Genomic DNA, 26,591 nt, shown 5'->3' with positions numbered 1-26,591 from the left:
AACACTTTCCTCTTCATTTCATTCCACTCAGTACACAGTCACTCCTCTGCTCAAAAAGACCCTCTGTGGTTGCTGAAGGAGCAAGAAGTATTGACCCTCAGCCCAGCCCTCAATGCTCCCCAGAGCCATCTCCTGCTCCTGCCAGGCTAATTTCACCCCACACGCACACTCACATTCACCCATACACACATACACTCACACTTTCACACACTCGCACGCACACAGCTGTCAATTCTCGCCTTTCTTTGCACTCCACTGAACATACTATGCACTTTTCGCCCCTTGTCTTGGCATAAATTATTCCCTAGGCATAGGTTGGGGGGCCTCTGCCTGCTGAAGGACAATTACCTTCCAGATCCCTGCTCTAAGAAGCCTCTCAAATTCCCCACAACTGAAACAACACTCCTATGGCCCCAAACTTGCAAAAGAGACTGTAATGATCACCTCCCAACATTTTTGATTCCCTGAGAGCGGAGGTTTCACATCTATTCCACAGTGTGCTGCTGGGCCCATATCAGGCCTTTGGTAAATATCTGTCACGGAATGGGTAAGATTTAGGTGGAGCCTCAGGAGGGAGAGGGTGAGAGGGGTGCAGCGTGGTCAGTGCCCAGGCATACACAGCTCCACCACTCAGCAGCAGAGTCAAGACAGACCACAAAGCCTTGCTAGGCCTCAGTTTCCCCACCTGTAAAGTAGAAGGGCAGAAGTTCCCCCCTTACCTATAGTTTCACTTTCTATGGTTTCAGTTACCCACAATCAACTGTGGTCTGAAAATGTTACACGGAAAATTCCATGAAAAAAGTAATTCATAAGTTTTCAATTTTGCACTGTTCTGAGTAGCATGATGAAGTCTCCAGCCATCACATCACTCTGTCCCGCCTGGGACATGAATCATCCCTTTGTCCAGCGTCTCCACACTATACATGCAACCCGCCTCTAAGTCACTTAGCCATCTCGGTTATCGGATTGATTGTCTCAGTACTGCAGTGCTTGTGTTCATGTCACCCTCATTTTACTTGATCATGGCCCCAAAGCGCAAGAGTAGTAACAATGGCAATTCAGATATGCCGAAGAAAAGCCATCAAGTGCTTCCTTCAAGAGAAAAGGTGTGTGTGTATGTATCGGAAAAAAACATAGTAGATATAGCATATATGTGTGTGCAGTTTCGGGCATCCACGAGGGGGTCTTGGAAAATAATTCCTGGGGATAAGGAACTACTGTAATACAGTGCCACCCTGAGGATTACTGTAAGCATCAAATCAGACTACTAGATAAAACACACTCTAAAACAGAAGTCATTTTACATCAATTACTATGATTATTACTATTAAGACAGAGGAACAGGCTCTATTTGCAAAATAATCAAGGGAGTGAGGAGGGAAGTCACACAAGGCGATCAAGACTGTGCTGCAGGTGTCAAATCATAGTCCTTACACCAACCACACCAAATGATCTTTGCCAAACATGAACCAGTTCACCAAACGCTGGATCACTATAGTACATGTTGTACTCGTTTTCTCTCTCGACTAGTTGGCTGAGCTGCAACCAACATCCAGGACAGAACAGTCTGTTACCAGTCCTCAGTCTCAGTTGTCAATTTTTTAAAACATACAACTTCACATACAGTAAGCAAAGTACATAGCTATAAAAACCCACTTACATGGTTGTGAATTAAAGGATATTTTCTAGTGGCTAAAAGTCAACCAAAAAACATAAATCCACAAAGTCAAATGCCAACATTAAGCTCTTGGCTGAAAGAAAATGCTGATTCCACAGCCTGGTGTGTGAGCAAGCGAAATGACAGCACTGACCACAGTAACCAGCAGGCTCACCTGACCTACTCAGCAACTGTGGGTGTCAGCTGAGCCCCTCCAGAATCCTCTTCTCATGCAGAAAGTGGATGTAGGGGTGCACTGTGGGCACAGAGGCCGTTCTGATCTTTATCCAGGAAAACACCCAAAAGGAGAAATGTTTGTGATACATACGTGGGTCTATGAGGTTCTGGGACCCCCACCACAAACGGTGCCCATTCCAGGGTTGGGGGATGAAGAGGGCTAGCCCACCCCCATAGCTTTATAGTCCTGGTTAAGTATTCTCTGTATGAGGACCTCGTCGTCAACAGTTTTTGCCATTTAATCTTTCGCCTTTGCAGTCTGAAAGAACATTTTCTTATTCCATTGGAAAATGTAAAATTGAAAAGCATATCCTATGTGGATTAAGAAAAGCTAATTTTCTATGTATCCACATAATGATTAACAGAAACACGTATTACTGCCACTAGTAAATCATTGGTAGAAAGAGAACCCTTTTCCACACCCTCCCAGAGCAGAAGTGAAGAGTAAGTGGAAGCCCCAGGGGAGGGGTGGGAGCTTGGCACCAGGACACTGGCCAGGCACCAGGGGAGTGGGCCTGGGCAGGCAATACCCTGCGCTGTGCCTGTTTCTTCACCCAAGAGACAAAATATCCCCACAGATCAACTGCCATGAAAGGCAGCCAGAGACAGACTGCGCCCCAGCTGCTATTCAGAGCATGCAGTCATCGACCAACAGACGGTTATCACCTGCCTGCTTCAGGGGCTCGGGACACAGCAGGGACAGAGTACCCCTGACCACCTGGGAATCCATGGAGTGGCACCCACAGGAGAAAACAATCCAGGCACCCCACCCCTAGGAGGTCTGAAACCAGTCATTTTACCTCTCATCTTCCTAGTTTCCTTATTCAGAAATGACTACAGGGATGACACTTCCCTGACAGGGGTCAATGATGAATGGACAAAAAGTAAGTATTCAACCACACTCACTTCTATGCAAAACCTGTGCCCCAAATCTCTCTCAACACCGTTCTGGGGGACCCTGGGTTACCAAAGTCAAGGAAGGGAGCTCTGACTGGGCGGAGTGGGGACAGAAAGCTGTACAGATGGTGGGGAGATCTGAAAGGCTGCACACGTCTGTCTCCTGTAGTGTGGCAGTCCTGCTGGAACAGAGGAGAGAACAGAAGGAGATGCAGTATCCTCCCCTCTTCTCCTTTATCTCCAGCCCAATGGAGGAATTCATCTCACCTCTGCCAGCTGCGGGCATTTGCCATGCTGTGTCTGTGTCCAGCTGTAGAGGAGCCCAACTGAAGGGTGGGGCTCAGTTTTGCTTATCTCAGTCAGGCGGTAGGTGTTCAGCAAACAGAATGTGGTATTCTCACCCAAGAGTTGGACTGCTTCTGATCTGTGCCTGAATGTGGGGTCTCAACGGTCTAGAGGGCCCACTAAAAGATGGTGGGTCTTATCTCAATTGACACAGCCGCTCACCTGGCACCACCCACCTGGCAGGCTTATCTTGTGCTGCTGGCTACATACACCACACCAGATTCTTTCTCCTGCTTCCTCCTCACACTTAGAGGGCCCACTATTCCATCTATCACAACACCCCTCTGCTCTTCCGGAAACAATCTCAGTCCAGATCACTCTTTATCCATTATGCCATAACACAGCAAACTCTTGGCATTCACTGCATAAGCAGTCAAACAATCTAAACTTATCACTTCACTCCTCGAGAACCTGCCATAGCTCTTCAATGCCTTGTATAATGTGGACCTACCCTCCCATTCAGCTATTCATTCAACAGATGAGTACTGAGCACCTGGGGTACAAGGACACATTAAAACAGGCACAGTCCCTGCCACTGGAGACATAATCTAGGTGATGGGAAAGAGAGACCATCAGTCAAATGATCCCAATAGAAAATTACAAACTGTTATCTGTAAAAGTGCAGGGCAGCCCCACAGGCAGTAAAAGAGACCGGACCAGTCTGTCAGGGAAGGCTTCACCTCAGGAATTGATGTGCCTCCTGAGATACAAAGAGTAGGGATTAACCCAGAGATGAAAGAGAATGGAACATTCCAGAGAGCGGTATGTGCAGAGGTCCTGACGCAAGAGAGAAAATTGACTGTGCCAGTGACTGAAAAAGGACCAAGAAACCACAGGCAGAGTGAACAAGGAAGGCAGATCTGGGAGCTGCGGGATACAGATGTCCCTTATGCCGAACAGGGCACAGGCCTAATCCAGTCCACAGACAGTGAGGACTAGGCTTCCTGGAGCCACCTCTCCCTGCTTTCAACCAATGTGTACAAAAGGAGAAGAGACTTTATATCAGCCAATTCAAAATGTAATCAGTAAATCGATTCTGCTATCAAAACTATAAGAATCTCACCCGGCAGGCAGAGCCAGATGGAAATCATGAGACTGCTGTTGATGGTGTTCTGTGCCTCTACCTTCCTCCAATGGCTTGTGGCACTAAAAGCTGACACTCCCATGGTGGGCAAAGCACCCTACATAGGAGCTCCCTACAAAGGTCTCCCTTCCTCCCCCACATCTGTCGTCAGCCAATCTCTGGGCAAGCAGACACTTGTCAGTCCCTTTTGTCTCAGGCTAATTTGTAGGCCAGGCACAGACTCCTGTGTCCCATTCACCAAACCTGTTATCCTAAGTCACTCTAATTACAAGAGGGATGTGGACCCCAGAGTCCCAGCCCCAGACTCACATTTGGCCCTTTGAGCTGGAATTCTGGCTTCTTGGCTTCTGCTTATACTGCTTTGCCTCTGAGAGGCCACTCCTCCCTCTCTTACCAGTGTCCCCACAGCCCAGTCCAAATGTGCAGCTGTCTCCTATACACCCAAGTGGAAGCAAATTGTCCATCCCCTCCCCTGCTCAGACTACCCATGGCCTGAGCCTCTACTGTGGCCTAGGCCTAGTCGACCCTCCTTGTGGGCCAGGTGTGGCCCACTCATTCTGCATCAGCTTGGAAGCACCAAGGACCCTCTCCAGCAGGGAAACCCGCTGATCCCTTGTAAAGAGAATGAGGAGGGCTTTCCATTTTCCCCTCTACCTTCCAATGAGATAAGATTAAAACAATAAAATAAAAGTTTAAACAAGTGATCTTCTCTCCAACAGACTCCACAGTATCTAATGATCAGGTAGAACAAGTGTTTAAAAACAAATGAGAACTCACATTGTTTTAATGCTTGGCAGCTTAAGAAAAAATCAAAAAACAGGAAACTACAGCCAATGCTGAGCCTAGACGTGGGTCAAAAGAACCATGTGAGCAAAACTTGCTGCCTGTGATCTTTCCCAAGTGCCATAACACCCCTTGGCCTCAGTTTACCTTTTAAGAAGCCAGGATAAGACCGACCAGGGTCCCTGGGAGGATAAACTGAGCACTCCAAAACGCCTTTTCTGTTCAGCCTTGGCGCCTGTGTGATGAGGCCTTCCTGGACCTCACATATGGGATCGTATCCTCCTTACTTCATGGTTCTCATACCACGATCACACCGCCATAGGCTCTGTAGGTACCCACTCATTTCCTTACATCCATGCCTCCCTTCTTAGAACCTCGGCTCCACAGGGCAGGGCTGTCTTCATGTTCACCGCTACACCACACTGCCCAGAAAGCACTCAGCAAAGAGAAGATGTCCAGTAAATACTTGCTGAACGAATGGTGAGATACACAAATAGGCGCATTGACGGCACATCCATCACCCCATGGGATCCTCAGACTCCACTGCTATGAGGTAGATATATTAAAGAGTTATTCCTAATTTGCAGATGGGGAAACTGAAGTACAGAAAATACTGCTCAACTGAAGGCCTTGAAAGTATATCTGGGGACCCTAACACTGAAATACAGACACCCTGAAGAGACCTCAAATGATAATGGGATTCAGAGAGTCTTCAGGAAGAGTATGTAGTAGCTTTCTGCATGGATGTTGGCTGTTTAAGTCAGGTCAAGGTGGGGAGAACCTGAGAGCACCCTCAGGAGTGAGCTGACAAGATGCCTCTCACCAGAGTGGTGGCAGTGTGTCTGTCTGTCAGCACGGTAACATGGCAGAGTCTGAGGCATGGAAGAGTGGACACTCAGCTCTCGGGTACCGTCTGGGAAGTCACTCCACTTCCCAGATCAGCTGACTGGGGTTAAGAACCAGGCGTGGGAAAGTTGCTTTAAAGTTTGAAATTGGGGCGAAGGGGATGAAACTTACATGTTCTTGCTTGACCAGGAGCTACTTAGTCAACAAAAACCAGGCCAATGCCAGTCAATCAGACAGAGACAGCCAAGAAATTCTGCATCTTATAAGGCAGAGCCAAACTTTACTCTAAAACCTGGCTCTGTGCCCATCAATTTATACCGCATCACCATTAGCATTCTAGTAAGACAGAGAGACTAGCAATTATTTTAGAGAAGAAAAAAACAAAGGACGAAAAGACAAACAAGTGTCCCAAGCACTCGGCATTCATTCCAGACACACTGGCCGGCTGTTGTCTGGGCAGGGTGCCCAGCAGGCTGCCTGGAAGAGTGGGAAGAACAGGGCTCTGCAGGCAGACAGACAGGGGTCAACTCCAGGCCTGCACTTACCAGCTATGAGACTTCAGCAAGTTACTGCAATCTCTGTGTGTCTGTTTCCCATTTGCAAAATGGGAATAAAAACTGTAGCACATGTTAAGATGTATCTGAAGCACCTGTGTGTAGGAAGCACATGACAAAGCGGGGAGAACCCCAGTGGCCTTGGGTGGGGGTGAGAGAGAACTCCTTGGGCACAGGGCAGACCCTCCTCCTCAATGAGCCTAATGCTTTCCTCTAGTTACCATGTGCTTCCTATGTCCAGGGACCATGCAAGGGACTGACAGGAGGGAGAGTCCCCATTCAGGTGGGGCTGAGGGAAGACACCACCAAAGAGGCCTCTGAGAAGAGGCCTTAGGACAGGAAGTCACAGTGAGAGGTTCCAGCAAGAGCCAAGCAGGGAGCATGGGGAAGAGCAGGGGGTTTTGTGGAGATGATGGAAGAGTGGGAGGGCGAGCCTGCAAAATCAGGTGGAGTGTGAGAAGGGGGCATGGGAATGCGGGCCAGGAGCAGTCGAACTGGATACACTAGGGGGAGGGGAATGGAAGCAGCTAGATGTTTCTGGAACAGGTAGGTGACTGAGAGTACATTTTAGAAAATGAATCCCGCAGTGGTATGGGATGAACTAGGAGGGAGAGTCCCAGCCCATGAACTTTTGTGGGTGTGGTAAGGAGGTGGCCAGTTCCAGAGTCTAGAAGGCTGGCGGTGGCAAAAGAGAAACAGGAGGCTGGACTCCTGAAGAGGTGGGAGGGATGCATGTTGAGTGTGGTACACAAACACACCAGAGACCATGCCAGAGACAGAGCACACAGAGAGAAAAAATGTAGACAGGGGAGACCAAAATTTGGGGGCAGAAGAAAAAATGTGAGAGCCCATGGGTGGGCTAGAGTGACAAGTGTTTAGAGGCTCGAAGAGGACCAACCCCAACAATATCCACTGGTGTTAAGGATGGCAAAGTTGCCAACAACCTATGACAGCACGCGGTACAAGAGTGACAGGTGTGTTTCAGGGGTGGGTGAGGCAAAGAGAAGCTGTGCAGGGAAAAACATAAATCAACGAGGCACTGATGGAGGGAGAAAGAAACTTTCCTAGAGGAGGAACTATAGACCCTTTGAATTGACAAGATTTATATTCAGTGTATGGGAAGATGTCATAGACAGAGAGTAGGAAGGAGACCAGGAAAGGTGCTGATGTGAAAAGCATAGGCAGCGATGGGGGCAGAGGAAAAAATACCCTGCCCTGCCCTGCCCCTCTGCAAAGCTACTAACCACCTTACTCACCTTCAACTGGCCACCCACATTCCAAGTGTGCCCTATACCTCAATTCAACCAGATCAAAGCCTTCTGCTCCCCACTGGCCCAACCAGAAATTACCCTGGAATCATATCTATGCTTCCCCTATAATTAACTGTGAACTGTGTGATACCCTCCGTCTGACTGGAAGCACTTGAAAAAGCTCTACCTCACACCTGTGTCGACAGGAACACCTGATGAAGAGCGTCACTTAAGAACAGGTAGGGAAACGTTGACATAATTAACGAAAGGAAGAAAACCTGGCCATGCCTCTATTCAACAACTGTAACAGGAAAAAATCCTGGAGTCAGTGAACTGAAATTGTCAGAGGATCCAGGCTGTCTCTTACAAGTTCTCGTTCATTTCTGCTCCGACACCTAGCTTCCACATCACACATAGCCACCTGAAAATGGTTCTGGGTGGTACAAATTGCTGATTTCCACTTCATGGGTTTATCTGACACCTCCTGGGTGCTGGGCACCGGGTCAAGAGGCCTGTGCCTATTCTCATTGGGCACCCAGTCTACTTGGGAAGACGGCAAACAGACCCACAGACACCTGTGCGCTGTGTCTGATGATGAGGGGTGGTGTGGGGGAGACACAGTGTTGGGGAGGGGAGTCTACTTATATAGTGACCACCAAAGGCCTCTGGGAAGAATGAGATCTGAGCTGCCACATGAAGGAGGGAAAGGAGCAAGGAACTGGAAGATTAAGGGAAGAAGCAGGGAAGATCTTGTTCAGGAAGAAGGAACAGCTTGTGGGGACACCCTGAGGACAGAGCCTGGACTATCAGGAGGAACAGAAAAGGCAGCAAGTATGACTGCAGTTTGGGTGCTACAAAGAGCAGATGAGAGAGCCAAACCAGCAGGACTTCCTGGGGAGGAACTGGGATTTTATTCTAAAAAGTTCTAAGCAGGTGAATCACATGACCTGATTCAGGTTTTCATACCTTACCTCATAGCAGCAAGTCACTGCCTTCCTCTAAAACTAATCCTTTTTCAGTAAAATAAGAATCCCCTTTCTTTGTTTTGTGGCTAAGCGCCAACATGTTAGAAAGCACTTAAACTCTAAAGCACTCAAGAAACCTTAGCTATTGTTCAAAGTTCAAATTAAGGCTAGTGCCAATATTAATAGGAAGTTTAAAGGTTCCCCCCAAAATCCAGAAGTGCTTTCTCACTATGTGAGCCTAAGAGTTTCACCCTCTACGCCCTAAACTGTAACAACTGGCTATTAATAATACTCAGGTCTGCAGGGCACTTAGTTTACAGAGCACTTTCATGTTACAAGAACTTGTTAATTAGTAACCATTGGCCTGTAATGCTTTTAATTTAGTGACTGTTACAAATTGGCTAGTTCTTGTAAGATTTAGCAGGTCTGCATGTCTTTCTCCTTGGATCAGCTGACCAGTCATGTCAACCGATCAGCTCTCAGGGTGTGGCATTCTGATTCTTGTGGTCTCTATCCCCACATGTCCAAATCTGCTAGAGTATTAAATGATAATTATAATTAAAGTATCACTGAGTGCTTCTCATGTGCTAGGCCCTGTTCTAAGAGCTTTACATGCTTAATCTTCACATTATCTCATTTTTTTTTTATATTCTAAATGAAGTGACTGAAGCATGGAGAGGCTAAAAGCTTCATCCAAAGGCACTCAAAGAATAAGTGCTGGAGCCAAGATCTGAACACAAAATGATGTGACCCTGTGTCCTCGCTCTTAATCCCAATGCTATGCTAGATAATTCTGGCAAAGTGCTTATAATACAGTATTACAGCAAATACAACGGGCATTTAGCAGATAAAGGCAGCGGTTATTAGCAGGATCCTCTTAGTTCCCACGAAAAGTGTCACCCCCAGGAGAGCAGCGACCTTGTCTGTCTGGGTGACTGCTGTGTTCCCAGCATCTGGCCCAACGCACATCTGAAGAATGAATAAATGAATGAACGTCCCTCCCAGAAAACAGGGCTGCCTATGTATGACTCTTTTTTGCACGTTTATGTCGCTTTACTGTTACTGCCCCTTAGAAAGAGCATCAGGCGGATTTGAGGACACAGGCGCTCGGAGACCTGCGATCCCCCTTTTCACCGCTCAGGGGTGGCCGAAGCAGCTCCTAAGGGAGGGGGGAACGAGTCTGCGATACCGCAGCTGACGGGTCCTGGCTCCAGCGGGGCTCTACTTTCCACCCCGTTGGGGATACTGTCCGCCCGGGCACTGGGATCTGGCAGGAGACAAAGACTCGAAGGGCCGCCACAGCAGCAGAGATGCTCGCTCTCCTCGCCCACCTCCCCGGGAGGGAGCCCAAAACCACCGTGCTTCGTCTGGCCTGGGATCTACGGCGGAGAGCAGCCGGCCCGAGCCCCGGGCCACGCAGACACGCACCGCGGCCCCACCTATTTGCCCCTTGCCGAGGGTCGCTCTGGAGCGGGAGGCCGCGGGCCGGGCTGGCCTGTCACCTTCAGGACGGCCCGCCCACTCCCGCGCCCTCCGCCGAGGCTTCTCAGCGCGAACCGCCACCGCTCAGACAGGCCTCCCCGCGCTTCAGCTTTCCCGTGGCACCCTCCTCGCGCCCCGGCGCCGCGCCCCCTCCTGTCCATCCCGCTGGTACCTGCTGGGAGAGCGGGAGGAGCGGCGCCGCCATCTTCCCGCGGACTCGGGCTCCGAGCGCCGGGGGACGGGGCGGGGCCGCGCATGCGCACTGATGCGAGGGAGGTGCGCGCGCAGTTGCGCCGGGAGTGGGCGGGGCCGAGCTAGCACGCGCACGCGCCTAGCCCAGGCCGGGACGGGGCGGGGCCGGGGAAGCACACGGGAACTGGCACTCTAACCCGGTGTCGGCAGAAGTTTACAACCCTTGGCGGGCTGTCGGACTTCGCAGTGCTGTCATCCCTCCAGGTCCTTGTCGATGCCCAGCCCCCTGCTAGGAATGCCGTTCCCTTCCCCATGCGCCTGGCAAACGCATTAGGAGGCCGTTGCCACCCTGCAGAGAGGTCGGGCTCCTTTCCCTGCCCCGCACGGCGCCCTGTTCCTAGGATTGCTGTGTGTCTGTGTTCGAATTTGGGTCTGCCCCCTTAGGGCTTCTGCTAAACTGGTTGCGAGACAAACTGTGCTGCAGCAGCACCCGCAACGCCTGGGGTCATTTCCCAGCCGCCACTTTCTAGCTGTGTGACCTTGGCAAATCACTTAAGTAGCCTCTCTGCACCCCTCTATCTCCACCCCCGAACCCCCAGCCCCTCTCCTCTTCTGAAAAGAGGGAATGGTAATGTTTTTGTTGATGTTCCACCTCTATGCTTCACACTGCCCTGCAAGGAACAGGCACTTGATGTTTGCTGAAGGACCGGTTCTGGAGGGGCATTTATTTATTTAGACATGCCATAAGAGAAAAATTCTGAGATGTTCTAAATTAAATTACAAGGGGCTGAACAGAAAGAGACAGACAGGCTGCTAATAGCTGGGGGCCAGCTAACAAGACTGTTCACACTCCTGAGTGTATGTTGGAATTTTGAATTAACTTTCAGGTAGCTATTTCTGTGATTATCTAAAAGAAAGGCTAGGTGCCAGAGAACCCTAGGAGCCCCCTATTCTTGTTTACACATGACCTTTCCAGCCTTGCCCACCACCTACAGACTCTGCACCTATCCCAGAACCATCCATGCTTCACCTTCTCCCACTCTCTTTATAACCAATATAAACTCTTTCAAAACAACTTAAAGCTTTCTCCCCACTATCTGATGTGTAAAAATGCTCACCAACTCCAGGACTGCGAACGTGTTGCCTTTTCCACTGGGCACTGATGTTGATGGTTTAGACTCCATGCCCCAGGACCTGTTCTTTTTTCCTTGCTAGCAATGGCCCAATAAGCCCTTTCTTTTAAAAAGACTTTCAGCTGTGGAAGTTAAAAGTTTTGTTTAACAACACTTCTTGCCTTCCATTGGCTATTGATACCCACTCCTGTGGCCAGTTTCCACTAACAAGGTGAGGAAAAAAGGGCCAGCTGGCCAGCTGACCTTTGTGGCCCAAGGTTTCTCCAGGGCAGATTGATCTCCCCTTACCTGGTCCCCTGTGATGGTGGCTGGCTACCATTTCTCAGTCAGGCAAGCCAGAAGGCCATTTGATCCCAAGGGTGGTGGGGCATAGCTTCCTGTCCACCTGCTCTGTTCTGAAATCTCAGAAACTGCTGCTCTGGTATCCTCGGTGACTTGGTATGCCTCATGCCATTCAGATGAGCACAGCATGATTTGTGATTGATCAATAGCCACTCACCCATCAAATAAATACTCCTTGAGCACTCCTGGCCTTGGCACAGGTACTCCAATATTGGACCAAGTACACCCACTCTACCCCCATCTACGGCCTAGAGCAGGGATCTTGCCCTGGAGCCTTGTCAGAACCACCCAGAAGGCTTGTTAAACACAGACTGGATTTCAGATTTTGATCTGGATGGGGACTGAGATTTTTGCATTTCTACCAAATTGATAGGAGATGCTGTAGCGGCTCACAATCGGCCCCCATTGTGAGAACCACTGGTCTACAGGAAGGAAATGGACATCAAATGATCATATGAGGCAACAGACCACTATAGACAGTCACTATAAACAGGCTGTGACATTTGAAGGTGGAGTGTGTATGCAGTGCAGGTGGGGGCTGCGGACCATGGCAGGCAGAGGGAGCTGAAGAGCTAAGAAGAACGGTGACACTGAAGTTCTGGAGCTCAGACAGGAAGACAGTCTCAAGTAAAGGCCAGGTTTATGAGACAAACCTGTGTCAAGAGCAATGCATTAAGACTATGTGGGATCTAGCATTGTCTTGAGACCGTCTTGCTCTCTGAACTCCAAGTTCTCAATCTCACCGTGCTCCTTTGCCCGTTTTCTGTGTGAAAAGCAACGGGAAGCTACCAGAGGGTTTTGAACATAAGCAGATCTATGTTCTAGAACAGTGACTCTGGATACAGTGGGCAAAATAGACTGAGAGGATAAATGGAAGCAAGTGGAAAGATGTAGCAGTGGTCGAGGTGGGGCTGATGGGAGGCTTTTAGCTGCCTTGAGCACTTTATCAGTCTGTGTCCTGTGAGGAAAAGAGAAGTCATTCTAGATACTTCAAACAGAGAACATCTGATATAAAAGATTGAGTACAAAAGTATTGGAAAAAACGGAAGGGGCGTGTGATGTTACCTAAGATTAGTAACCACAGGAAGCTGCTAGCCCCTTTAGGGCTGAAAGTCAAAAGGGAAAAAGGTGTTACCCAAAACCAATAATCACTGGGTCCTCGCCAGCTACTGCTGTTTCTGCCATTGTTGCTCAAGTCACTGCTATTGTCACCACTAAGGCGTTGGCAGAAGCCTGAAGAAAATGGCTTCTCTCCACCTGCCATCCAACTTCCTCTGACAGGAAAACTGGTGGGCAAGGGTGTCTGGGAAATGAGTGCAGGCTTCCAGCCTGGGTGTCAGAATCTTTAGAGGAGATGACAACAGACTCTCCTGCATCTTCTTATCTGGGAACAGGCTTGGTGGTGCAAGTCACACATGGCTAGCCTGAGTGGCCTGGGATTCCTCTACTGCTGTGGCCCCATGCTTGGCAGTGATCAACCGCCCTGGGGCCTCTCTCACCAGAGTTCAGGGTTGCGCTGCCCAACATGGCGTAAATTTGCCACATGTAGCTATGTTCGTTTAAATTAATTACAATGAAATAAGATTAAAAATTCATTCCTTCATAGAATGTACACCAGAAGTGAAACCCAATGCAAACTACAGACTCCAGGTGATAATGACGTGTCAGTGTAGGTTCCTCAATTATGACAAGTGTACCACTGTGGTAGGGGATGTCATTGGTAGGGGAGGTTGTGTGGGTGTGGGGACAGGCAATATATGGCAACTCTCACTACTTTCTGCTCAGTTTTGCTGTGAACCTAAAACTTCCCTAAAAAAAATTTGTTAATTTTTTAAAAGTTCATTCTTCAGTCCCACCAGCCATATCTCAAGGGCTCACATGCAGCCAATGGTTACCGTTCAATGGCTACAACAGGTGGGGACAATCTCCATCTTCATGGAAAGTTCTCCAGGCAGGCAAACTCGAAGGCTGTGAAGGTGCTGCCCCAGAAGATGAGCTCCAAGGGTCTGAGCTAGTCTGACCCATCTTCACACAATCGTTTCCAGCATTTTCTCAATAGGCCTCGCTCTTCTCCCCTCACTAACTTCTCATCCTGCCCAGAGGTGAAAGAGGTGGACAATGTTTGAATCCCCTGCATGGCAAGTGAGTCTTTAGTTTCTGAGGCTGATAATCGATCCCTGATGAACCGTGAAGACCAATGCAGCCATCAGCCAAAACAGTCATGTTTAAAGGTCTGCCAACTTTGGCCAAAGAGAGAACAAAACTTGACAGAATTTCACTTCCTGGACAGACTTTTCACACTGAACATCTATCAATAGGCCATATATAATTTTCAAGTTATTTGGCTTATTTGTAACATTACTAAATTCAAAATTCCCAGTGTCCTAAATTTGATTACCAACACAAGTTTCTACATGAAAACAAGTCTCTTCAAAACAGAAACTGCTATGTGTGACTTTAAAAAAAAAAAAAAGCGAGTTATTTTATTTGAAAGAAAAATATTAAACTGAGAAATAATCACTATTTCCACTTGAGAGAATGAATTTCATTCCTCTGTCTTACAGAGAACTAATGGCCACAGGAGTGGATCATCAGCTTCTTTATGGCATCTCAATTGTCTGTGCACGAGGCCCGAGTCCTCTAAAACAATTAGCATACCAGTGGAAGATGTGAAACCTTTTCACGCCAAGGATATTACGTAAAGATTTCATATTGGAAAATTTTCTCATATGTTCTTAGTAACTTACAAACCAAAGAAATATGGCATCATTTCCTCTTTCTCAAAATAAGTTTTACCAAATTTGACTTATAAAACGTTTTGGGGTTAAAAAAAAGAGTATCAGGTTTTTGGCCAGTCTCTTACTGGCCTCTGGCTTCCAGGACTCAGGTTTATCCAGAGGAAACAGCTTGTGGAAAGGGGCAGGGGCTTAGGGAAACCACCAAGAAGCATTGGAACATTTTTCAAAGAAATTGGACAAATTATCACATATGTTGACATTTGAGCTTTTAAATGTAGATTGAAGTAGAAACAAGGTTTTATCAGTCATCTTGTTCTGGGGTAAGAGTGACTAAAGTTCATTCCTCCTGTGAAATCTCTTGAAGTTACTTTCCTTCCCGTCAAAATTACCCATCAACAGCTCCTTCTCATCTTCCTCGTGGGCCTTCTTCACTTCTTCCTTGGCCTGGATGTCATCCATCTCCCTTTCTGGGCCCTGCGGAAAGAAATGAAGACTTGGGTGGCTGGGGATTATACTTTCTGGGGGCCGACCAGGTGTTAGCATGCGACCTGCCCCTGCCTTCTGGAAGCCTCCACTTCAGCTAGGGGCAGCTGAATAAGAGCCTCCAAGGCTCTCAGGTCCTAATCCCTGGAACCTGTCAGTGTGACTTTATATGGAGGAAGGGTCTTTGCAAATGGGATTAAGTGTGTTGTGATGGCGAGATTATCCTGGATTATCAGATGGATCCTTAATTCCATCATAAGTGTTCTCATAAGAGAGAAGTAGAGAAATATGAAACACATAGAAAGGAGGAGAAAGTCACATGAAGATGAAGGCAGAGATTAGAGTGATGTACCCACAAACCAAGGAACACCTGACGCCCCCAAAAGTTGGAAGAGGCAAGAGAAGAATCCTCCCCTAGAGCCTTCAGAGGGAGCACAGCCCTGCCAACACCTTGATTTCAGCCCACTAATACTGATTTTGGACTTCTGGCCTCCAGAACTGTGAGAGAAGAAATCTGCGTTGTGTTAAGCCAGCTAGTTTGTGGTGATTTGTTCCGGCAGCCCCCAGGATATGAATACGTCCTCTTCTTTCTGTTCCCAGAGCACTAGGGCCCTGTCCTTCAACCAGCTGACCAGTGAATGGGCCATGAAAGGAGAAAATCCAGGGAATATAAAATAGGACAACACACTGGAAACTATTTGGCTGTAAGGGAACTTGTGACCCAACCTGTCCACTCCTGGGCTTATGTCCACTGAAAGACATGTACAGGAATGACTGTAACAGCTTTATGAATGAGGCCACAAGCTGGAAGCCACCCAAAGCAGCACGGACAGAGAATAGACACATACCTTCTGGAATATTCTTACAGGAAGAATGAGCTACTGCTGCATGTGATAATATGAATGTATCTCACGACCCTGCCTGGACGAGTAAATATTGGATGGCTCCATTTACATGAATTTCAAAAGAAAGTCAAATTGATCTATCGTGATGGAATCGCAGTTCCTTTGTGAGCCAGTGTTGGCTAGGAGGGGATGTGAGGAGGCTCCCGGAGCTCTGGTAGCATTCTGTGTCTTGATCTGGGTGAGGTGTTCATCAATAAAACTTCATCAAGCCCCTTCCTATATGTTAGATTCAAGTACAGAAATAAATAATGAAAGAAAAGTTAACTGCATTCATCATACCTTGGTTTCACCCCAAGTGGCCTTGCCAAAATTCTCAGCATACTCTTCACTGTCTGTGATGAGGAAGTTATCAAAAATGGTTCCAGATCTCACCTACAGATAAAAATAAGGCCTTCCTTGTTGATGGGAGACATATAACAACTTTCTACCAAGAAACAGTTGTATTTTGCTCAGTACTGAGACAATGATTAGCTCTCCAAGGCAGCACATGCTTAAACCCATTTCTGAAACGTTCATCCCCTCCAGGGCACAGGTTCTCAAACCTGACTGCCTACTAAGATCACCAGGAACATTTTAGAAACTCCTGATGCACCTGGTCTCTGCCCTGGGGATGCCAATGCTAACTGATCTGGATGCTGCCTCACTGTCCAACGTGTGGGCCGTGGACTGGCAGCATCAGCATCACCTGGGAGCTTGGTGGGAGTGCAGACTCTCAAGCTACATCTCAGACCCACTGCATCAGGTTCTGCAATCCAGTCGTAAAGCTGATGGACCCACTGGTGACCAATTCCCAGGGGGCAAGGAGGCAGACAGGGAGTGCCCAGAAGGCTGGAAGGTCATCTGTTTTGGCCACGACTGAATGTCTCGGGTCCAGGTATAAGTGCCAGGCACACAGCAGGACCTCAAGAAACAACGGCTATGTGAATTAAGGAGTTTAGGTTGAAGTTCAGTGTTATCAAACTAAAGAAAATAAAAAACCCAATGACCTGCCAAAGCTCCAGCCCGATGGCACCAATGTTCTCAAATTCCGAGAGGTCGTATTCCGTCAAATAGTTGGTGTTTTTCATCTTTTGATGGAGCCAAACGTCTTTATCGATACCCTCTGGTTTCAGGCCATCCTGCAACAACAAACCGTATGTGGTCATCCTGAGTGATAAGGGCAGAAGAGGGGGCAGCCTGAGGGAGTCACGGGAAGAGGATGCCACCTGCGCACCTGGTATGGAGGCTTCTGCAGCATTGGTGCCTGCCAGTCCCCATCCAGTTCACTGTTCCAGTCGCTTGGTTTGTTGGCACTGGCATCCAGAAAATGCTTCTCCCAGTCCTTAAAATACATGCAAGAAAAAAAACCAGATTCTCAGATTTGAGAAAGGAAATTCTTAGGTACTGGGAGGCAGAGGCAGGCTTGTGACCCAGGTCCCTATTTCTCCATCACCTCCTCAATGTGGTGGTCGAAGAGCCAAGTGCCTGGGCCCCTCATCCCGCCAGGGGCCTCAGGGCTACGCACTGCTGGGATTTTTCTCCCTAATCCCCAAAGTGACTGCAGCATTTCCTCATGCAGTTGAGAGGAACAGCAGGGTAGAAAACTTGAAATAATGGTTAAAGGTAAAATGATGGGCAAAAAAGTGATAGGGGGAGGCAGGCGCGCAACTGACTGATGGTTAAGTCTGTTCTACATCACAGTCACACACGGACTGTTCCAGAGAGAGGCTGGAAAACTGAAAATGTCCCAAGTTTTACCTGGGGACTGCTGAGTAGCAGGAGAAATGCAATTATTATTGAGTCCTCTTATAGATATATAGAACACTTGCACAATACAAACATATATACACATGTACACACAAACGCATATGTACACACAATACATATATACATGTACATATACACACATTTATACACACACATATGTACCTTTATACACATGAATATACACATACATTCATATACACGTCTATATATAATACATAAAAGTGTATGTATATACACATTAATACACACATATATACATACATATGTACACATATCTATATAGATGTGTGTATATGGTTTAGTTATTATTTAATGAGTGAATGGAGAAAAAGTTGCTGTGGATTAATGTCCATATAAACACATATAAAAGCATAAAAGTCACATGCAATGGTATTTCCTCTTCTAGAACTGAGAAATTGTAAAAATTTTTCACTTAGAGGGCAGCTTTTCCATGATACTCTGTAACTTCTCAGCAATCGATACATAGCAGGTAGTTGGCTCTCCTACTGCTTTTTGCCCCCACCCCATCTGGCCAACCGTGAGCCCCTATAGTGTTGGGATCCAGAAAAATGGTTACAGTTCTATCTGAGTAGCAGGCTCCTTAGAATCATGGATGATCAGATCATAAGGCCACAATGAATTAATTTGTTTAGGAGCTCACATGGAACTGAATATGGGGACAAAACAGCCAGTGTGGAAAGGAGCTTCTGAAAGGACGATTCGGCCCCTCTGGGGATCTGTCTCCACCCACACTGCTGGGTCTCGTCCTTGCAGCCCAGAGGGGCCAGGATTTCAGTGCCAAGACCTGTGTCTCCAAATGTGCAGCTGGAGGTGAGGGGGTAGAGACGGGGGCAGGAGGAGGGGGCTGCAGGGTCAGTTTCTCTGTCATTCTGGGCTTTAAGTTAGTGCTCTTTCTAGGTGAAAACTCCTCTTTCAGTTTGTTTTAAAGGTAAGAAAGGGAGGGGGAAACTTTGCCTTTTTTTTTCTTGAGAAATGATGGAAAAACCTTCTACGATTGGGGTTTTACCCTAATCTGAAGGCATTTTCATTGATTGGACACCATGGATTCCAAATTCCTGGAACTTTGGATTATCTAAGAAAAAGAAAAGAATTGCCAAAAAATGTAATAGTCGAAAAGAGATGCCATTTTGATTTAATAATTACATTCTTTCCATGATAAAGTATTTGACTGTTAGATAGCAATGCCACTAAGTAGTTAGTTGTAAACATCAGCCTGGTACTCTTAATTATGGCAAAGACAACTGTCTACAGAAAAATGGCTCGTATTTTGGTGCAGTGTTTAATGTTTGAAACAAAATGTTCCAACAATAAACAAACATAAACTGAAAAAAAAAAAAAAAAGTAGCTGTAAGTGGATAGTTCCCAAAAAGATTTATCCACATCCTAAATCTGGGAATCTGGGAATGCGAGCTTATTTGAAAAAAAAGGGGTCTTTGCAGATGTAATTAAGATAAGGAGCTCAAGGAGGTTATTCAGATTATTCAGGCAGGTCCTAAATCCAATAACAAATGTCTTAATAAGAGATAGAAGAGATATAAGGAGAGGACAAGGCCATGTGGAGATGGAGGCAGAGATTGGAGTGATGTGTCTACCAGCAAAGGAATGGCCAGAAGCAACAGACGCTGGAGGAAGCAAGGAAGGATGCCCCGAGAGCCTTCAGAGGGAGTGTGAGCCCGCTGACATGTTGATTTCTAACTTCTGGATTCAAGAACTAAAAGAGAATACATTTTCGTCCTTTAAGCCCCCCACTTTGTGGTGCTTCGTTACAGCAGCCCTGGGAAACTCTTACATAGCTGTTATGTTATGGTCAATAGTCACAAGTGTGAGGCCAAAAAAATACTTCATGTTCAAATGCAGAATAACAACAAAAAAAATCACTTAAAAAAAGGTTGTTGGTGCCTTAACATTGGTTAAAAAGAACAAACTCTACTTGCTTTGATCTCAAATATTATAAAACTCTTTCACAATACCTTTGAAACGTGCATATCTGTGGCTGGTTTCAGCACATATGCTCTGGGAAGAGCATTTTGATTTCTATGCTATCACGATTACCAGCCACTCAGCAATCGTACAGGACCTGGTAGTTACAAAGTTCACTCGTACGCTTTCTAGAGTTGTTTGGGGGAAATCCATACCTGGGGTTTGTCTTCTTCGTCCTGCTCCCAGTCCTTGGACTCTGCCAAAGACTTCTCCATCTTCTTCAGTGATGTCAGGTTCCAATCATACTCAATGCTGCCAGATTCAATCGCTTGGCCATCGATTTTCACTTCATAAGTGAGATCTGGTCTTAAGATCAGAGTGTAGAGGTGTGTAAAGCCATCAACCTGAATGTTTTAGGGGAGAAATAAATGACAATGACAGGTTGCAAGGCAAGTCTAAACATGCAATTGAAGTTGTCATCAGTCAAAGCCTTGTTATAAACAGAAGAGGAGAGTTTCTAGGAATAGGGGTTGACTTGACAGTAACAGTTTGTCCTACGGAAGAATCATGCCTTTGCAGAGCACTGCTATGCATAGCCCTCTCTTGAGCCTGTGCAAAGACGCTGGCTCCCACTATAATCCCACAGGCAGTTATGACGGAGTGGTCCCTGTAACTGATGGGACCACCTCACTGTTTATAAAAAGTTATGTGGAAAATGACTTCCTGTCCTAGATTCTGAAGGATTTCAAACGAAGCCCACTCTATTTCTAACACAGGGGAGAACTTTCTGATGCTCTGAGCTGGCCAATAATTGAAGCTCCACGAGGGCAGGCTCACTGCCTCCTGGGTCATGGTTAAAAGCCAGGGCTGGATGCGAGCAAAGCATTCAACACCCGAAACATGCACTTAAGGAGGGGCAGGTGGGTGCCCGGGGAGGCTGAGGGTGCCCAGGATGTGCCCACCTGTCAGTAGCAGAGGGGACCCCTGCACCAGGCTCCAGCAGGGGTTCTCAGAGTGCAGCCCCATGACATCAGTATCAATGAGAAATGCACATTCCCATGTGGGCGCCAACCTGCTGCATCAGAACCTGGTGGATCCTCTAGTCACTTTCACAGGCCCTCCGGGGACAGTGACATGGCTCAGGTTTGTCAGCCACTGTCCCAGCATCTTAAAGGGTCTGTATCAGGAGGGTTCTCTCCTGCCAAGAACCAAAAGCTAAAGGCCTCTTCAGTTCCATCTGCTCCACCCTGCTGGACAGGGCACTGCTGTCTACACGGTGGCCAATGGCTGTCAGGGATCAATACCACAGACGAATAACTGCTTCTCCCCATGCTCTCCCTCTGCTCTCTGCTGCCTTTCTTTTCAACTCCGTTTCCTTGTTCAGACTTCAGGCTCCCTGGCCCTGTTGCTGGTGTCCTCCAAGACAGAGCCTCCTGGGGGATCACATCCACTCCCACACATACACGAATGGCTCCAAAAAGCATCTTTCAACCCAACCTTCAGCCTGAGCTTCAGACCCCAGTTTCCAACAGCTTACTGATACCTCTATCCGGATGTCTGCCAGGATTTCACACACAATCGTTCTAAACGTGACTCCCAGTCTGCCCCTCCTTGGCCTTTGTTTCCTCTCTTGATTAACAGCAATGCTGCTGAGAGTCATCGTCCGTATCCTCAGTACCCACATTCCAAACATCATCAAGTCCTCTGGACCCCACTCCTGAATTATCAAAACGCTCCCATGCTCTGCATCCCGCCAGAGCCTTGCCCTGACAAGCGATCACCCTGTTCCTCCACACACAAACACACACATCCAGAACATCTGAGCCATTTTTCTAACATGCAGATCAGATCTGCAGGACAGGTTCTCACCCTTTCCTCTCCAGCATCACAGCATGAATCAAAGCCCTGTGGAGATAGCGGGGTCTCCCCCCCAGGAAGACCATAATGCCAGGTAGCTGCTGTGAATCAGTGCTCCTTCAGCAGATGTGTCTTATTTTTCTAACAGGTTGCAGAAACAGCAGCACAGGCCTGAGGGTGTCCTCAGCCTGTGGGTGCCTCTCAGGGCCCTGTAGGTTTGCTGACCCTAGGCGATCATGCTTCAGCTTCCCAGGCACGGGACCTCGCAGCCTCCATCGTGTCGTCACTTTCTCTCCCATACACCTGAATCATTTCTCGGGAATCGATCACAAAGACCTGCCCTTTGGTCCAAACACTAAGTGGCCTTGGATGGTGAGCTCCCCCTTGCCCCATGGGAGGGATGTCAGGCCGAGGTGTGTATGTGGGGAACCACTGATCTCTTAGAACCACTATGTCAATGGCGGGGGTCAAGAGGGGCTGTGCTGCCAATGGAGACATATCAGGGTTTTGTTTTGTTTTTTTTTTTTTTAGGCGAGGCAACTCTTGGCTGACCTCACAGACTGCAAGGACCTTGTCAGCTTACAATCCCTTATTTATTTATTTTTTTTTTTACGCCTACAGCACCTGATCTTCCTACGTGGTCTCCCATCCAAGTACTAATCAGGCCTGACCCTGCTTAGCTTCCGAGATCAGACGGGATCGGGCTTGTTCAGGGTGGCATAGCTGTAGATACACCAGGGTTTTGTGAAAAGACCTAGTGCTCCCTTGCTTGAGACTGAATAAGGAACAGTAATAGACACTTCCCCTCCACACTGTCAATGATCTGGAGACACACTTGGGCCTTCCGACCAGATTCACCCACATTCATGAAGGCCTCCAAAGTTCTGGGCCTTGGAGGTACCTCAGGGGACAGGTCCCTGCTTCCTGGCGCTTACATTCAAATGAGGTGGGGGGATTATTAGGGAGCATTATTCCCCTCAATAGGCCCACATGCCAGGGACTTAGCACAAGCTGCTGCTTTGGAGAAGCCCCAGGCAGGGCCATTGAGTTATAAAGCAGGCCCTAAGACAAAGACAGTCATTTCACGGATTCCCTGGGTGAAAAGGTAAGAGTGTATGCTTTCATTTGAGAAATATTTCTATTTTTAAATGTTTTGGTATTTCTCCAGATTAATTTACAGGAATAAAGAAATAAAATCAGGACCATTTCATTCCTCAGTGAGGATAGATATGGTTGAAATGTGACCTACCTGTCGTAACCCTGATAGGGTAAATTATAAATTGATGTCATAGTTTACGATAAAAAGTGAGTGCCCTCCTGATGGGGAAAAACTTTAGAAACCAAACCAAAGTAGTGGACAAGTGTCTCTAAAGGGCCTGCTAAACTAGAAAGCAGGGACGTGGGGTATGTTTGCTAAGATCCATCCCTGGCTCATTTAGATATTTTAAGATCAAAACTATTTTCTCTAAACTTATGTTATCATTCGTCAAGGGTTAACACAATCATTGATTTGCATACAAAAGCATTTACCTTACACCTGATAGGTTTCTTGTTTGAGTGATACTGATTCTTGAAATGTAAAATGACATGAACTTTCTTGATATCGAATCCACAAATATCAGGTCCTACCAAAAGAAAAAAACATTAGATGCTCTCAATTCCCTTCCATAATGTATCACCACAGGATACTCCCAACCATTCTCCTGAAATTATATCCAAGACACAGGCAGTTTACATATCCAGGAATAATCAGATATGCACATGGAGATATTTAAATGGACAGAGACACCCTTTTCAGTTCAAGTGCTTCTCTGTTCCCCGCAGCCACTTTGGACTCAAGTGTAAACCAGCATGTGAGTAAGAAAAGGAAGGTTTAACAGTCTGGTAAGCATCGACGTGCTGTCTGAGTCTGGTCAATGCTCTGAAGCCCTGACCAGTGCACCTGCGCCCAGGTGAGGGCTTCGGAGCTGGACTGACTGGCTCCGACCCCAGCTCTCATTCACTGTGTTGAGACATATTTGCAACTATGCAGCTTCCTCATACCTCAGTGTTAATTTTGACTTCACAAAGTTATTTTGCCAATTAAAAGGGGTAATGTATTTAAAGCTCAATATTTGTTGTTATTATTATGCCCGAAGACCACACACATACACACACACACACATTCTTAATGATAACTTCAAATCATAAACAAAAAAGAGACTGTGATTAGTTGGTAGATTCTGATAAGCTGTAAAATCTAGAAATAATCCCATTCAAAAGTTATCGATTTTTAAATTGGCATAGAGTTCAGTTCTACTCAGGAAATGGAATGTTGTAGGACACTCTATTCCCTTATCAGAGACTAAGGAGTTTTGAATATATTAAAATACTAAACAAGATTTGCAGGAGGAATCTGAAAAATTCGTCAAACCTTCTGAGGGAATTACCTTGCTGTAGCTTTGACCTTAAGCCTTAGGGAGATCCCAAGCATCTGGTTGTCTATCTCAGATCAAATTTTACCACAACCCAGCCTGCCCCCAGCCTGCACCTACCCTAGGGGATTCTGTGAGGAGAACTGTGCCAAAACACAAGCAGATGATTGCGATCTCTTCTACAACTTGCAGAGATGAACCTCCAGAATAAATGAGATCCAGGCTGCGTGTAAAGATGTTGCTTAAAGGATATCAATTTGCCAGAGTAGATATGACACTGAAGTTGGAAGTGGCGTCCAGAGAGACCGACAAAGAACAATGCGTCTATCTTCTAGTTGTCAGAGGATGTGTGTTTATGTAATTTCCTTTTTTTTTTTTTTTTGCCGGAAACATTCCAGTTCAATATTTATTTACTTTTTTTATTTTTTAAAACTTTTAGGCGAGGCAACCCTTGGTTGACCTCACAGATTGCAAGGACCTTGTCACCTTTCAATCTCTTATTTTTTACATTTGACACCTACAGCACCTTGTCATCCTACGTGGTCTCCCTTCCAAGTACTAATCAGGCCCGACCCTGCTTAGCTTCCAAGATCAGACAGGATCGGGCTTGTTCAAGGTGGCATGGATGTAGACTCCAGTTCAATTTTTAAAACAAAAGTTTATGTGAACTATTTGTTTGAAAGTCTACTACTTCAGGATTGAAACATGAAATTTATTTTTTCTTCAAAATTCCCTATTCGTAAGCACCCACACACTTTTAATATTAAATTAAGCTTCAGAACACTCCCAGACCAGACTGGAAAATCTGGACATTTTCTGTTAACAGTGATCATAAAATATTTACATGCATAACAGATTTTTGTAGGGTAGATGAAATAGGGTGGACATATGGGCTCTGAAGTCAGGCTGACCTGACTTGAGGCAAGAAATTTAATCTTTCTGTGTCTCAGTTTTCTCATTTGCAAGGTTGGGGCTGTGTTCTCTATTTCCTAGGGTTTTATAACATACTCTAAGATTGCGTGTGCAAGGCCCTTGGCAGGGGCCCAGTACAACATACTTCTCTCTTCCCCTTCAACACCAAGAGCCTCAGCAAGCTGTTCTCAAAGGGTAGTGCCGAGACATCACCAGGAAGTGTCCTAACAGTAACACAGTGGATTTGAGTAAAATGAAACTGAGTTAAAAGCAAAAATAATACAGAAAAAATATTTTTTAACTCCAAAATATGCTGCTTCACAATTCAGATGTAGCAAGCATATTAGATATATTTAAAGTAGTATTTTGGTGGATATTTGTGGTTTTGTTTACCAAACTTAATTCAATCAAATATTTATTAAATCAATTCTAATTCAATAGGTCATATTTTTTTGCCAGCTATCTCTGCTATCCTGTTTTAAGAGAATAACAATAACCAAAACCAAGATATGTTAATTTCTTTTTTCATCATAAATAAAGACTATTTCCATTCCAGGTTTTAAATTCAAGAGTAAATGCAAGAATGGCAGAGTAGAGAGAATTCTCGGTGGGGAGCTGTGGAGTCTGCGAAAACCGTGACTCTATCTAATGCTGTGATCTTGGAGAAGTCACCTCCCTCTCCAAAATGACAGAGAAGGGTTATATTTAAATCTAATAAATAATCCAATATCTAATAAAATGGAATATATATTTTTCCTACTTTCTACAAAAATACTATGACCAGCCATATATATAAATATAAGACTAGCATAACTAGGTGTCTGAAGCCTGATGCTGATCATGATAAATTCAGAGATAAGCATGGAAAAAATGAGGGAGAAAAATTCTGTGAGACAAACATGTCAGATGAGGGAAAATAATTTTAAAAGATGAGTTGCCAAATTTTGATTGTAGATGGTTATTTTCAAAATACATTTTAATTTTTAAAGCTATTTTTCACTTTTTTTTATTGTGGTAAAACACACGTAAGCTCTACAATCTTAACCATTTTTAAGTATGCAGTTCAGTGGTATTAAATACATTCACATTTGTGCAACCATCACCACCATCCATCTCCAGAACTCTTTTCATCCTGTAAAACTGCAACTCCATACCCATTAAATACTAAGTCCACATTCCTATACCCCAGCCCCTGGCAACTACTACTCTATATTCTGTCTCTATGATTTGACTACTCTAAGTACCTCACATAGGTGGAATCATTAAATATGTGGTCTTTTATGACTTGCTTCTTTCACTTAGAATTATATTCTCAAGGTTCATCCATGCTGTAAAAAGTACCAGAATTTCCTTCCTATTTAAGGCTGGATAATATTTCATTGTACGAATATACCATTTTGTTTATCCATTCACCTGTCCATAGACATGGGTTTAGTCCTCCACTTTTGTTCTTCTTTTTCAAGATTGTTTTGGTTATTCAGGGTTCCTTGAAATTGCATATGAATTTTAGGATGAGTTTTTCTATTTCTGCAAAAAAAAAATAAAAGTCACTGGAATTTTGATAGGGGATTTAATCTGTAGATCGCTTTGGGTAGTACTGACATTTTAACAATATTTGGTCTTCCAATCCATAAATGTGGGATGTTTCCATTTTTGTCTTCTTTAATGTCTTCCAGCAATATTTTGTAGTTTTCACTAAGTCTTTTGTCTCCTTGGTTAATTTGTAAGTATTTTACTCTTTTGGATGCTATTGTAAATGGAACTGTTTTTGTAATTTCCTTTTCAGATTGTTCATTGTATATAGAAATGCAACTTTTTTTTTCATGTT

General features: G+C 45.9%; 2 protein-coding genes and 2 pseudogenes across 9 annotated transcripts in view; all 4 read right to left on the bottom strand.

Annotated features, from left to right (window-relative positions):
- The window catches only part of EPS15L1 (epidermal growth factor receptor pathway substrate 15 like 1), a 90,349-nt gene extending 79,987 nt beyond the window's left edge, over positions 1–10,362 (bottom strand). For all 7 annotated transcript variants that reach the window (XR_002781973.1, XM_011366885.2, XM_011366884.2 and 4 more), the window contains exon 1: positions 10,273–10,362. Coding sequence is in view for 6 of the 7 variants with exons in the window: in XM_011366885.2 (XP_011365187.1) it covers positions 10,273–10,305 (33 nt within the window). In the remaining variant the exon portion in view is untranslated. The remainder of the gene's footprint in view (positions 1–10,272) is intronic.
- Positions 10,363–14,754: 4,392 nt separating this feature from the next.
- The window catches only part of CALR3 (calreticulin 3), an 18,067-nt gene continuing 6,230 nt past the window's right edge, over positions 14,755–26,591 (bottom strand). For both annotated transcript variants that reach the window (XM_011366883.2, XM_023534557.1), the window contains 6 exons: positions 22,968–23,062; positions 19,796–19,984; positions 17,107–17,214; positions 16,880–17,011; positions 16,173–16,265; positions 14,755–14,979 (listed from right to left, as the gene is read on the bottom strand). In XM_011366883.2, coding sequence (XP_011365185.1) covers positions 14,836–14,979; positions 16,173–16,265; positions 16,880–17,011; positions 17,107–17,214; positions 19,796–19,984; positions 22,968–23,062 — 761 coding nt within the window. In that variant the 3' untranslated portion in view covers positions 14,755–14,835. The remainder of the gene's footprint in view (positions 14,980–16,172; positions 16,266–16,879; positions 17,012–17,106; positions 17,215–19,795; positions 19,985–22,967; positions 23,063–26,591) is intronic.
- On the bottom strand, positions 22,050–22,168 carry LOC111744082 (annotated as a pseudogene).
- Positions 24,366–24,484, bottom strand: LOC111744079 (annotated as a pseudogene).

This window comes from Pteropus vampyrus, unplaced genomic scaffold (assembly GCF_000151845.1).
Source record: "Pteropus vampyrus isolate Shadow unplaced genomic scaffold, Pvam_2.0 Scaffold126, whole genome shotgun sequence".
Lineage (NCBI taxonomy): Eukaryota > Metazoa > Chordata > Mammalia > Chiroptera > Pteropodidae > Pteropus > Pteropus vampyrus.
The sequence above is the reverse complement of the archived record's forward strand: the minus strand, read 5'-3'. Positions and strand labels throughout refer to the sequence as shown.